This window comes from Ictalurus furcatus, chromosome 2, assembly GCF_023375685.1.
Source record: "Ictalurus furcatus strain D&B chromosome 2, Billie_1.0, whole genome shotgun sequence".
Classification (NCBI taxonomy): Eukaryota; Metazoa; Chordata; class Actinopteri; order Siluriformes; family Ictaluridae; genus Ictalurus; species Ictalurus furcatus.
Genome location: NC_071256.1, coordinates 25847139 through 25860729, shown reverse-complemented (window position 1 = coordinate 25860729; position 13591 = coordinate 25847139). Strand labels below are relative to the sequence as shown.

General features: G+C 38.4%; 1 protein-coding gene across 6 annotated transcripts in view; it reads right to left on the bottom strand.

Annotated features, from left to right (window-relative positions):
- nfixb (nuclear factor I/Xb) overlaps positions 1-13591 on the bottom strand; it is a 154701-nt gene that overhangs the window by 122131 nt on the left and 18979 nt on the right. For 5 of the 6 annotated variants that reach the window (XM_053611121.1, XM_053611168.1, XM_053611113.1 and 2 more), the window contains exon 2: positions 10306-10389. In XM_053611121.1, coding sequence (XP_053467096.1) covers positions 10306-10389 — 84 coding nt within the window. Of the gene's footprint in view, positions 1-6257; positions 6520-10305; positions 10390-13591 lie in introns of those variants that run through there. The other variant, XM_053611131.1, reaches the window with a different exon arrangement.

Sequence of the window (13591 nt, the reverse complement as noted above, 5' to 3'; positions counted from 1 at the left end):
TGTAATTTGCGCTTGTGTTAGAGTGTGTGTTCCATAACCATGGCAACAGCACAACATATCAGCAACCGCAGAGCCGCAGTAGAGCTACGGGCACTGCCAGGGCTCTGCCAAGGCCTAATCCGTGCCAGGAGTGACATGAGCGAAGGGGAAGGGAGGAGGATACACACACACACACACACACACACTCACACACACGCTCACACACACACACACACAAACACACACACACACACACACACTGGATATCCTCCTATTCTTCTTGGCTGGAGACTCCCATGGCAATAGCAGCAGGAATCCATTCTCCACGGATACTGGGACAGCTGTGCAGATAGCAAATAAGAAGCGATCGATTCGGCCCCTCTGCATACAGCTTGAGAGAAAAACACTAAATAGTCTTTAATCCTGATCTTTAATTCCCTTCAGCCAACACTATTCAGCCAAATTCAGGCCACACGGTTCCTGCAACCAGCATACTGATAGCAAAACAACAAAAGGGCTTTAGGATTTATTGCCATTTACTCTCTGCAAATGTCCATGTAGATATATATATATATATATATATATATATATATATATATATATATATATATATATATTTAAAAATGTCTATGTGCTGTTTACTGACAATACTGAGAGCATATAAAGTATTAAATGAACGTAATAAGACCCATCTGTATAAATGGCTGGTCATTTCAGGACCAGGAGCACCAGCATACCTCAGATGTTGTTGTTAATAATCTGCGTATAGCGAGCAGGAGGAGAAGCCATTGGATGTAGAAGACAACGGGGGCTTGAGAGGAATGAATAAGTAAAAGGAACACAGTGTCCCGTTGCACCACTGCCATTATAGGCATTCATTAGTCCCTTTATAGCAATGAGCCTAACTTAGTACTGCCAATTTCTGCTCAGGTCCAATCACAATACCTGTCTGCAATTCACATAAAATCATAATGCTGTGTGCTTTTGGCAAAGTTCCTTTTATGAATCAGTTTTGCATAGTGTTTGAGGAAAAAATGGTTATGAAACACAGGGTATGATGATGATGATGACGATGATTATTATTAGTAATGTTGTTGTTCCAGCATAAACCCTTATAGATTCCTCATGCAATATGTGCATTTCACCTTCTGTTCAAAATTTGTTACCGATGTACTAATCAGTCAACAGATTCTACTGAGTTGCTGTGAAAAAAAAATTGTTTCAATTGTTAAATTGCTGTTCCAGTCCAAAAACTAGGAAACTGCAATGCTGACTAATCCAGCGATAATGCCACATGGGCCTAATCTGCATTAATGCACTGGTCCACTTGGCTTTGCCATTGTGCCTGTATGCGCAAGAACTAAAAAAGCAGTGAATGAGTGAATAAGTGAGATATTTACGTAGCAATATTTGTGAATTTACAAGCGAACAGTGCTGAACGTGTGTATGCGTTTGTTACTTTCATTCGAAAATGTCCAACAATTCTGTTTGTTCAGACCGTGGTTTCATCAGATTTTAATCCCCTGAACAGCTGTTTCAAATCATTTTCCAGGCCTGGGAAGTGAGACAGGGCGAGCAGGGAAGCTGTAGATGGATTTAACATTCAAATTTGACTAAATGTAGTTTTCAGAGGAAGTCTATAGGAGTTGGATGACCACATTCAAAAATATCCATTTAAGCGCAGTGTATCGCGCGTCGGCCAACATCTCTTCCAGGTACTGACTAAATGGCTCTATAAACCATTCTGCAGAGATCAATACTGAATCACAGGCTAAAAAGCAATGGTAAAACAAACAAACAAAAAAAAACAGAAAACAAATATGTATTATAATATGTGGAACCTCAGAAAACACAGAAATTGTAAATTATTATTTTCGTTCGACCAATACTGTAATTTAAGTGTATACTGAATGGGAATGCTTACAGTGTGTCATAGCTTTAGTGATGTTAATTACAGAAGTTTCTTTTGAATAGGAACATTAGCAGGCTGAACCCTTTTAAAACAACTTAAATGGCATCAGGGTTGGACAACTGCAGTGTAATAATTTCGAGAAAGTCTAGACAGCTGTAGAAGTTTATACAAGTAATTAGTAGGCCTATATGAGAGGTGTTCTTGAAACTCCTAAAGTCTCATTCCATTGGAGCAAAAAAAACTGAAAGACACTGTTTAAAAAGATTTGTCTAAAATTTGAGTGAAAATAGTGTGCACAACTGCAAGGAAAAAAACCCCAGCAAACTAGCCAGTTTTAAATAATTACATAGTATGTATTAATTGCATTGTGCAACAATTGTACTAATCCAGCGCTATGTAAATTGACCCTTTGCTTAGGTCAATATCCTAGTTATAAGTCTGTTAGCCAAATTCCTACATACAACTATAGAAATGATACTAATTATCAGCAAGGCCTTAAAACACCACCTAAGCAAAAAAAAATTAAGTATTCAAGAAATGTAATAACTAAGATCCACCACAGAAACTGTTAATATTAATCATTATAACATAGCCTAATATTAATGGTATTAATGTGAGAAATCAAAATATGACTAATTTCCTTGTTTAATAAAACCAAGCAAATGGCAAGTTATTATACACTGAAAAGATGTGGATGCACAGAATGTTTTTTACTTTATTTATTTATTTATTTGTTTGTTTATTTATTTATTTGTGTTTGATGAAGATGAAGGTGCCTACAGACGTTTAACTAATGCATATAATTAAACAATCGCTATATTTATTATTATATTGATTATATTAAGCACAATTGTACAACAGTAGACTATTTAAAAGACATCTGCAAAATTGCTGGAAATAAACGGGGGATTAAAATGAGAAGTATGGTTTACGCTGGAGCTACCAATGGATCTTTTGTTTACCCTGATTGCATTTTCATTTATTTATTTTTTAAATTCAGATATCTTCCAACACCGCAGACGGAAGCTCATCTCGCCTCTAACTAACACGGATCTGAATTTCGCCATTTCCTAATCTCCATCATGCGCCGATCCCCCGCAATCCCGACCGCACCGCAGTCCAGAAAAGCTTTTATCGTTCATTACATTATTCATTCCACTGTTTACACCCGGTCATCTCCGACTTTATTACATATTCGAATTATTTTTTATTATTATTTTAAAGCAAACATGCAAAACGTGAAGCCTCTGTGAAAGTCCACAAGCAGAGCAGTACAGTCGCGAGCGCTTCTGCGGGAGTGAGAAAGCGTGCGCGCGCGCACACACACACACACACACACAAACACACACGCACACACACACACACACACACACACACACACAGAAAGAAAGTTTTGAAACACTTCAAAATTCTTTCTCGCTTAGTAGTGCCTTCAGAAGTGCGTGTGTGCAGCACGTGCGCGTTTGGCCGCCGCTTCTGTTATCAATTACTGTATATAATTAATGGAAAGAGCGCGCGCTCTATGAAGGCTTCAGACTGCAGCATAGCTGCGTTGCACTACAATGATGATCAGCAGTGTTAATCATGGACGTTTATTCATTCAAGAGCCTTTACATAAAGCTGTTTTACATTGCACTGAGAAATCCTCAAGGCTACAAAATGTTAAAGGAGCAAAGGGAGAAATAATTTAAAAAAAAAAAAAACGAAAAAAACTTGCATGCACAGCAGTTTTCTCATAGAAAAGAAAAAAAAAGTCCTGATGCAAGCCAGGAGAAGCCAGAGGCCATTTGGTAATGTTATAATATTGTATATTTATTTTTCCAGTTACTTTTCACTCACTAATGCTGTTTCACCTGGAGCGGAGGAACTTAAGGGTTCAATGAAACACAAGCTGGTAAATATGTGGATTTCAGGCACAGGAGATAAATCTGCCCTGATCCACTTACAGAAACACAACCCAAGCTAGAAAAACTCCCAAAACGAAATGTGCAGCCTGCACACAGTTCGTCTGAATAAATGTGCGATGTAACAAATGTATATGACCTTCATTTTCCTCTGATCCACCGATAGACATGCACCTTTGATTAAACACTGACACTCTATGCAGTTATCTTTAACTGAAAGTGCACCTATTACCCATTTCAGCTGATCGTGACCATAAAAAAAATTATTCACTGCTGAATTACACTGTTTCACTCAATTGGTATGCTAATTATTGTTATATGTATTGGAAATGGAAAACAGACCACAGCCTGCTAACCAAATGAACCGGCAACAGAGGCATTTGAGCAAAACTCTTTTAATAAAACCACTGTAAAATCAGGAATAAATTACACATCATATGGACGCAACTGTCCGTCGTGGCATGAATAAACCAGCATTCCTAAAAACGACCTAAATTTGTGCAGTAAATCTTCATAAAACGGTTGTGCATGTGCCGAAAGGCAGCTATTTGTCCCACATGCTGTGCAATAAAAAAAAAGCAAGCAGCTTCGATAAATGCAAGCAGAACAGTTGAATACAAGTACAACCACTTGAGCAAGGCAGGAAAAACCCAAGCACTGTTATTTCGGGTCAAAACTCAAACAAAGTGTATAAAGGTGTTTAGCTCACTTTCTTTTGCTTGACAGAAAGAAGCTGTTACAAGGAGGTATTTGGATAATTGTGGCATTTGTCAGTAAACCAGACAGTTTGTGGTCTGTCCACTTGTAAGTCTCAACTGTCTTCCCCACACACACACTTGCCTCAAAAATTCACAATCACAACTCCAAATCAGACCATTCTATACGCTGCAAGCACACTAAAACCCAACTTTGTATCTATAGTTAAAAAAGGAGGGAATGTACAGCTATGCTGCATTTCTTGAAGAAAAGGAAATGACATTTTGGAGGTATTTGTAAAGAGCGCAATGCATCGCTGATAAATCTGATGTCAATCTGCTCCAAACAGAAATATCTACTAGTTTTTAAAACATTTTTGTGCAATGCTATGAGAGTACAAAACAATACACTGTAACAAATGACTAGACTATGTAGTAAGCCCGGTACGTTGACTAGACCCGAGGGAAGAATTAAACGTTGTTCAAAATAATAATAATAATAATAATAATAATAATAATAATAATAATAATGCCTACATAGGCCTTAAGGTCTATTTGAAAACGTTTTGTCACTTAACAAGTGCTTATCATTTGTACCTACTGTGTGCATGGTATCCATTTCCTTTCACAGAAATCAAACGCATTAATTGTGAAAAGTGAAGAATTAAACACTACGCGTGTCTCAAGGTAAGTTCAAGAACTTCGAGCACCTGACGTTTTAGCTACACATAGCAAAAAATTCAACGTCATAAATATTATAAGGGGTTAACTTAGCTTTGGCAGCATTTAAGTGTAAGCAGAATAAAAAACTACAGCCCTTAGTGCATAGAGAACATATTACATATTTATATAGGCTACAATAGCTATGTAACAGAGACGGCTCCAGCATTTTTTCCAGCTCAAACCATAAAAATTTTTCTGTGTCCAGATGCATTTTAAATCTCTTCCAAACCCTGAGTTCAAAAGGGAGATATTAGACCTATCTGGATGCACTGAAGCATGTAACGACTCATTCATTTGGCATTTGCATAAAACAATAGCAAGTCCCTACAAGTCACAACAAAACTTTTCATTCACGTGAAATGCAATGCACCGTTTATTATTTCCTGTATATATATATTTTTTTAAAAAAATCATAAATAAATGTTAAAAAACAGTCAGATTGAACCGTGTATGGAGCGACAGTGACAGTGACCTTTGGCATATGCGACAGAAGACGAAGAAGAAGAAGCAATCAGCAGTGAGTGAGTTAGTTAGTTATCTAAGGGACTGACGGTCCAACGCACTCGACCCCAAAGTGATCTGTGATGCCAAAGCGCTGCGTTTTCATTACAGACGTTTTAAATTTCTTTCTTTCTTTTTTTTTGCTGAAGTTAACCCCCAAAATAAATACTCTGTAGGCTAACTTTAAAGCCTAGTCGTTCTCTCGCTCTTCCTCATCCATTTCTCCCTCCTTTTTTCTTAGAAATATGAAATAGAATCGAGCGACGCGCCATTTTCTCTCACGACCATGTTGCAGCGTAACGCCTACCAAAAAAAAGAAAAAAAAAAGTTATTAAACTGTCAGAAGTGCGAAAGAACCGAGTCAATACACACCGACACACGAGCTCGAGCGCGAGAATAAGATACAATAGCTAATAAAAGAATGTCACAAAGGTACAAAGGGGAGGAATAATAATAAGAAGTATAAGAATAATAATAAGAAGGAGAATGAAAAGATCCGCAGAAAGCCAGACGATAGAGAAGAAAAGTGAGCATGGTGTTTACCTGTGTTAAGCAGTACGGGGAGTACATGGTTATTGCGTTAGAGAGTGAATTCGCGGAGCTTATTGCAGATGGAAGGCAGTCGGCCGCGGTCGCTGCATTGCAAGTTCGCCGCGCTGCCTCGCTCCCTCCACGCCGCACTGCTAAAAACCCCGCCTAGGCGACTCAAAGTGAAAGCTACACACACACACACGCACTACGCACGCACACACACACTCACACACACTCTAAAGTTTGGAAGAGAGGGAACTTTTTCCTCGCCCTCCCTCCTTCCCTCCCTCCCTCCCTCCCTTCTTCCTCTGACTTCCTCTCTCCTTTTCTCTCTCCCCCATGATTTCCCTCAGCTCACAACAGCAAACGGTTCAATCAAAGTCGTATTGGAGTTTTATGGGACTTTATAAAGATACCCGTGCTGAAGATTTAAATCACACGGACGTTTTGTTCAGACGCTATGAGCACTGGGGAGGAAAAAAAATGATAACAATAAAAAATATATAATAAATTATATAATATATATATATATATATATATATATATATATATATATATATATATATTTTTTTTTTTTTTTTAAACGCACGAGTTAAAATCGAGTTGAATTTGACGCGTTTACTAAGCCGGCTTTCATCTTGCTACCTCTAGACCAGAGCAGAAGATCTCGAGCATGTTGCAGCCCATTTAACTCGAATCTCACGGACTCCTCAGGACAAATATTATTCAAAAATTAGGCTCATTATTTAAATATGTAGAGTACAATGATATTTTTGAGTATTTGTTGGAGGTACAGAAGGTTTTATTCCTGACTTTTGCACTCACTCACAGAACACACCTTTTCATTTATTTATTTATTTATTTATTTATTTATTTGTAAAATTGTCCTTTGAGTCAAGTTGACATTATTTCATTCTATTTGTTTGTGAGTTATTGAGGTTTGGATTAAACCTATTTAATTCAAGTGACCCAGCAAATAAGATAATAATGATATAAACTCAATAATAAATGCAATATCTTTGATAATGACAGTTTGTGATTTCAACTACTGTGACAAAAAGAACTATGGCTACGGCTTTGCGGTTGGCACCGGCACAGCGGTTTAGTGGTTAGCATGTTTGCCTCACACCTCCAAGGTTAGGGGTTCAAATCCCATCTTTGCCCTGTGTGCACAGAGTTTGCATCCTCTGGGTACTCTGGTGTCCAAAGACATGGGCTGTAGGCATGATTGGCATTTCCAAAACTGTCTGTGGTATGTAAATGTGTGTGCGGTTATGCCGTGCGATGGGTTGGCACCCCATCCAGGGTGTCCCCCACCTTGTGCCCCAAGTCCCCTGGGATAGGCTCCAGGCCGCGAGCCTGTGTAAGATAAGTGGTATGGAAAATGAATGGATGGATGGACAACCATGGCTGTGGACTACTGCATGCAGTAAAAACCCACAGATTGGCATATAGACTAATGTACCTGGATGTTATACAATGTGTATAAACTCTGCTCTTTATTTAGTTCTGTTTCCAGCCATACTGAGGAACATGACGTCTGAGGCAGTTATCACCTTTAAGAAGATGTTATCAAAAATGAGGTGTGAATTAGGGAGAAAATGTGTAAAACTGGTCAGCAAGTCAAGTGTTAAATCATGGTCCAAGCACACTGTGGGCTGCCATTTAATTTCACAGACTTGTACATTATTGATTTTTGAAGATTTTTTTTTTTTGCACAAATCTTGGTTAGATAAGTGTCATGCAAGTAAGGTAAAGTAGTCCTTGCTACATGTTTTGAGAGTGTAAGCATAAATCTTAATAACAGAACAGTTGTAGGTCATACTGTCATAAACTTTTATACCATATGAATTTATTTAAATATAGGATATACTAAAAGTCATAACATAATACATACAGTATCTGTGCATAATAGATACTAAAATATGAGTAAGTTGTATAATGTCTACACAAAATGTATAGATGCATAATATGCCAAACAGAATGCAAAGAATCCGACTTTGCAAATGAGATTTAAACGTATGACCTTGACAGATATATACACCTGGAAGTTATAGTAGAAAAAAAAATGTAGAAAAGGCACACTTTCATCAGATATTGAAAGAGCCCAAACATGTCAGGTGTGCTCCAACAAACACACCTAATAATAGTATTGCAAGTGCTTCTAAAATCTTAAACTACTCATTGCGCCATGCAGTACACATTAAAACAGGCAGTAAATGGGAAAGAAAGCGAAGTTGTGGAGGCTGTGCCTGGGTGGGGAGGCTTGGTGGGGGTGAAGTCATTGTGGGGAAGCAGAGCTGAAGTTTGGAACTGACAGCCGAGGCCTCGGGATTTATGAGGCCTGCTGCCTGCACAGCACCACCACAAGCCACTGCAGGGGAAACAACGAGCAAAGCCAGCGCTGTGTGGCCAATTACCGCACACAGCCAAAGGAGAGAGGGAGCGATGGAGGGAGCAGTCGGTCAATGGCAGAAGAAAGAGTGAGAGGGTGTGTGAGTGTGTTGTGTGTGTGGCATGGGTTAGGTCAAACCACATCAGCTGTAGATAGTGTACTTGATTGAAAGTTGGTATTGGTGTGCGGTCACTGGCAACAACACTGACCATGCTTGACCCTTGAGATTGCGTACATAAGTGGCCCTAAATAGGGCATATGTTCTATTGCGGATAACCATCTCAAAGCACTGAGATGTTCTAAACACACTAGAGACCGTGGGAGAATATTATTTCTTTTGCCACTTGTAAATAACGAAGCGTTTTTGTGGCGAAAGACAAAACCGGGCTAAGGGAGATTAAGGAAGGAGATTTTCCTACATTTCACCCAACACTTAAGAATGCTCATGTACCATCACTCCCTAAATGAGCCCAATGTTTAGCGGTCAGAGAGAATGAAGCCCTCGTTTACTAACACATGGCTAAACCATATGCCGGGCCTCGATTAGGAGCAGTTGGCCATCTTTCTTAAGAGGCAAAAATGCACAGGGAGGTGTGCATTAAACTGTGATTGCTCAGCAGTTATGTGCATGTTGCAGCCAGCATCTGCAAGGTGTTACTTTTACTGAATTACAGTTAAACCTTGCAAGTTAAACATTAGGATAAATCTTGCACGCTATACTAAAAAAGCGCCTAGTCATACGAGAGTACTGGGCCAATCATTTTAGGGGTTTTCATTAAAAGGGCTTATCGTACTGATAAAAGATGTGATACAAGTGTAATATAGTGAACAGAATAGGGAAGGGAAGATTAAATTTGGTCTATCTTAGCAGTATTCAAACGACTGTCAGCAAACTCAAGGATATCTCTTGATATCCAATATGGCTTTTAAATGCCCCGCCTCTTCCCAGTCTTCCCACCAATCATCTTTTCCTGTTTTTCCCTCCGTTTTCAGCTAGTCTCTGCACCCCGAGACATTCGATACGTTGGAGCAAGCCAGATTTTCTTTGAGAAACTTGGCAAAAGCTGCCTGCTGGAAACAAAAAGAAACAAAGAGTAGAAAACCAGCTCCCAGCTCATTAACAATCTAATTTTCAGTCATCCACAGACTCCTAGCACCGTCCCTCGTTCCCTCCATCTCTTTATACCATCCTTCTATTTTTATGGCCATTTTATTTTACTCTCATTGCTGTAAATCCAAATGAGCTTGCAGGGCGGAATTTTTAAAAGCTAAGAGCTGGTTTTTTTCCCCGGCTGTATGTAGTAGTTTTTAGAACCCCCTCGCCTCTCATTCCCTCCCCTCTCTCACTGTGGGCTTCTCATTTTATACAAGTGTGCTGCACATTATCGTTATAATTTTCATTCCCACGAGAGAGCAGGGCTTCGGCAGGAGTTGTAAGGTTTCTTTTTTTTTTCCCCCGAAAGTGAGTGTGGAAATAATGACGGTAATGGCTTGCAGCTGAGGAGAGCTGTGAATGACATTATGATTGTGGCGCAATTAACAAGAGTATAAAAGTGCACTGTCCGTCACTGTAATTATGGCTGACACAAATAACAAATCAATAACAACAACAATAGGGATAATAAGAATTGCAGTAACAGGGAAAATAGTAATAATGAGGCATACCCGGTAGGAATCAGACACAACAAAGCATTCCGGCATCCCAGGACCTCTGGACGGGTCTTCATTCACCAGAAAAGTTTCGGTAGCCTGAAATTTAAAAAAAAAAGTTACATATCATCACTACGACATTATCATTATAACGTATTATCTTGAATATGGTTTTGATCCCAAAGAAATTTGAGGAAAAAAAGGTTTTTTCTACAATTATCCTGCAGTTACCAACGAAGACACTTCCTTTATTATTTCTCTGCATTTAAACAGCCACCCTGAATAGAACCACCCATTTAACAAGACATCACACTGCAAGCAGGCTTTGTGCTCTACAGCCCAGGTGCTTTGTGAATTTCTGTGCATGTCTGTCTCAGTTTGTTTCGAAATAGCCCCTCAATACCACCGTGTCTGCCACACTCAGCCAGACCAGAGATCCCGACTGGTCCCGGTCCACACCTGCTGACTTTCCAATATGTCTGTGACTTATTGGGCACCCCAGCACTCACACAGCGGGCCCTTTCTTCCTAATCAACCGTCAAGGTGGTTTGTTTTCCCTGAATGTTGATCCCATTCATGCCAGTTCATTTGTATGCCGAGGAAGAGCCTTGCTGGGACCAAGGGCTGAATACGCGCCCCATTCCCATTTTAGCCATTAATGGAATCATGTTAAATAACACAGAAAAGCATGGATTAAAGCCACGACTATGATATATGGTGTGTCTTTGAGCAGAAGTGAGTATCAGGATTTGCCCACTGAATTACACTGTTATACAGTATGATCAGTTTCTATAGCAGGAAAGTTGTCCCATAAGTACACAGAATTGAGTGTAAGCACACACCCATACTTATTTCATTATACAAGATCTCTGACGAAACTCAGCTTTAGATTGAGGCCATAAAATCACTGAATTTAACCAATCAAATGTGCATCAAAGTTGAACATACGCATATAGAAATGTTTAGTGCACGGGCATAAATAGACATAGCATTAAAATAACAGACACTCACACACACACACACGCACACACACATGCACGCACACACACACACACACACACACACACACACATAGCACTATAATAAGTCCCAGACACTGGCTAACCGAGCTGTGGCTGCAACACGAGCTATTCATATCCACAGCAATGAGTGGTTACAGGCACTTTCCCTTTCACTCTCTCAGGCCTCTACAGAGCTATGAATGTCTAAATATGCATTCAAAGGCAAACTGATTAAACTACACTCCTACATTATAACACTCAAGTACTTCTCATCTACACAATAGAGCATTATTCAGAAATTAGGTTGTTTCCATACACACTGTAATTTTCTTGTGGAAGTATTGCTTTCTTCCCTAACTCAGTCATCTCCAATTGACTGAGAAATCCAGAGGCCCAGATCAACTTCCAATTAAATAATTCTATATTGCATTTTCATGCAATCAACAAACAAAACAATTTTCATATCATCAGCACATAGCATTGTCAGGTCTTAAAGTAAAATCTTTAAATCAGTTGGATGAGAACACAATTAAATATGACGTTTTTGAATATATATTGTTATTTTTGGGTTTATAATTATTTAGCAAAAATGTATTTATTCAGTATAGCTAATAAGCAGTGCTTAAAAAATACAAGTACTTCCCTTTTTGTAACGTTGGTGCATGTGTTACGAGTTGCAGTAAACCATCTGCCGATTTTTAAGCTCTACAGTGAATAATAAACTAAATGCCAATATTTGAAATATACTGGATATTACATTAATAATAATAATATAAAAAAGATACAGTTAAGAAAACATTTTTTTTAATTTTTACAATGTTTTAAACTATCCAAATATTAAAACATTAAAATGTCCACATTTTTTTTTACATTTATAGTGCAGGACTATAGGGATGTGTTTTAGTAGCGAAAAAAGACAGGGCTACAAAAAGGTAAGATCGCTAGCTAGACGTAAACATCCAAGAATTTGGCATAGACCCTGGCTGTCAATCAAACAGATTTTGTGATGTGCAACCAAGCTGGGTCATGAAGTTTGATTTACATTCAACCAAGAAATAATGAAATGAGTTTGGGTAGCCAAATAATACTGTTATTATTAGTTAGATAATTGATTCCGTGGCTAGGCATGGATAAGCACAGCTAGGCACAGGTAAAGAAGTGTATTGGGAGATTATGAGTACCTGTATGGCAAAACAAACACACAAACAAAACCTACAGTAATCAAAAGAGTACAATATAGACATGCTGGTACTTTATACTGGTGAGCACTTCCTACTTCAGACACTGCTATTTGAACATGATAAATTTACATTTACATTTATTCATTTAGCAGATGCTTTTATCCACCGCGACTTACAAATGAGAAAATACAAGCAAATCAATATCAATATCCTTCTGAACCTAAAAAACCTTTTTACAAAATATTTAATCAAATCACATGGTATCGTATCTAAGAATACCTACCAGCTGCCATGCCATTGTCATCATCCACTACATATTTAAAGTCTTGGTTTCTAGGTGCTTTTGATGCATTCATGTATACTGTAACTGCATCAACCCAGCACAAATAGTTGTTTGAAGATCAAATTTGTCCACACATATTTGAGAAATTATTATCCCTACCACTTACTATGCTCAAGCCATGAGAACAATTGCAACTCTTTCATCACTGACAACAAATTGACCGTTTTCTTAGGTATATTCTTATAACATCACTAATCCACTTGTGCTCTTGTGTACCTACTGTACATAGGGATTTCATAACACATTCTTAAGCATTGCATAAATATTTGATTTAACACTAGTGAAGGATTTATGTAAGGTTAATGTTAATGTGACAAAAGTGTTTTATTTGTCTATTGTCTGACGCTTTGTCTGTTTCAGAAGAGAAAGGAATACTCTGTTATAATTATGAGTTGATTGTTCCTCACCTTGTAAGTTATTATTCTTTGAATTTTTTTTCAAACTGCACATTCATGATGAAACTGTCATCTTAACCTTTAGGAAGTGTATTTACTGCAGTGTATTTCATACATGAGCATGAAATTGAATGTGTTTCGACTGAAATGCTAGTGGTATGTTTGCACTCAATACTACTATGAAGTACCATTTCAACAACTTATATAGTCTGCACTTATACAGCGCTTATATCCAAAGCACTTTACACTGTGTCTCATTCACCCATTCACACAAACACTCACACCAATGGTAGTAGAGGAGCTGCCATGCAAGGCGCTAACTTGCCATCAGGAGCAACTTGGAGTTCAGTGTCTTGCCCAAGGACACTTCGGTATGTAGAG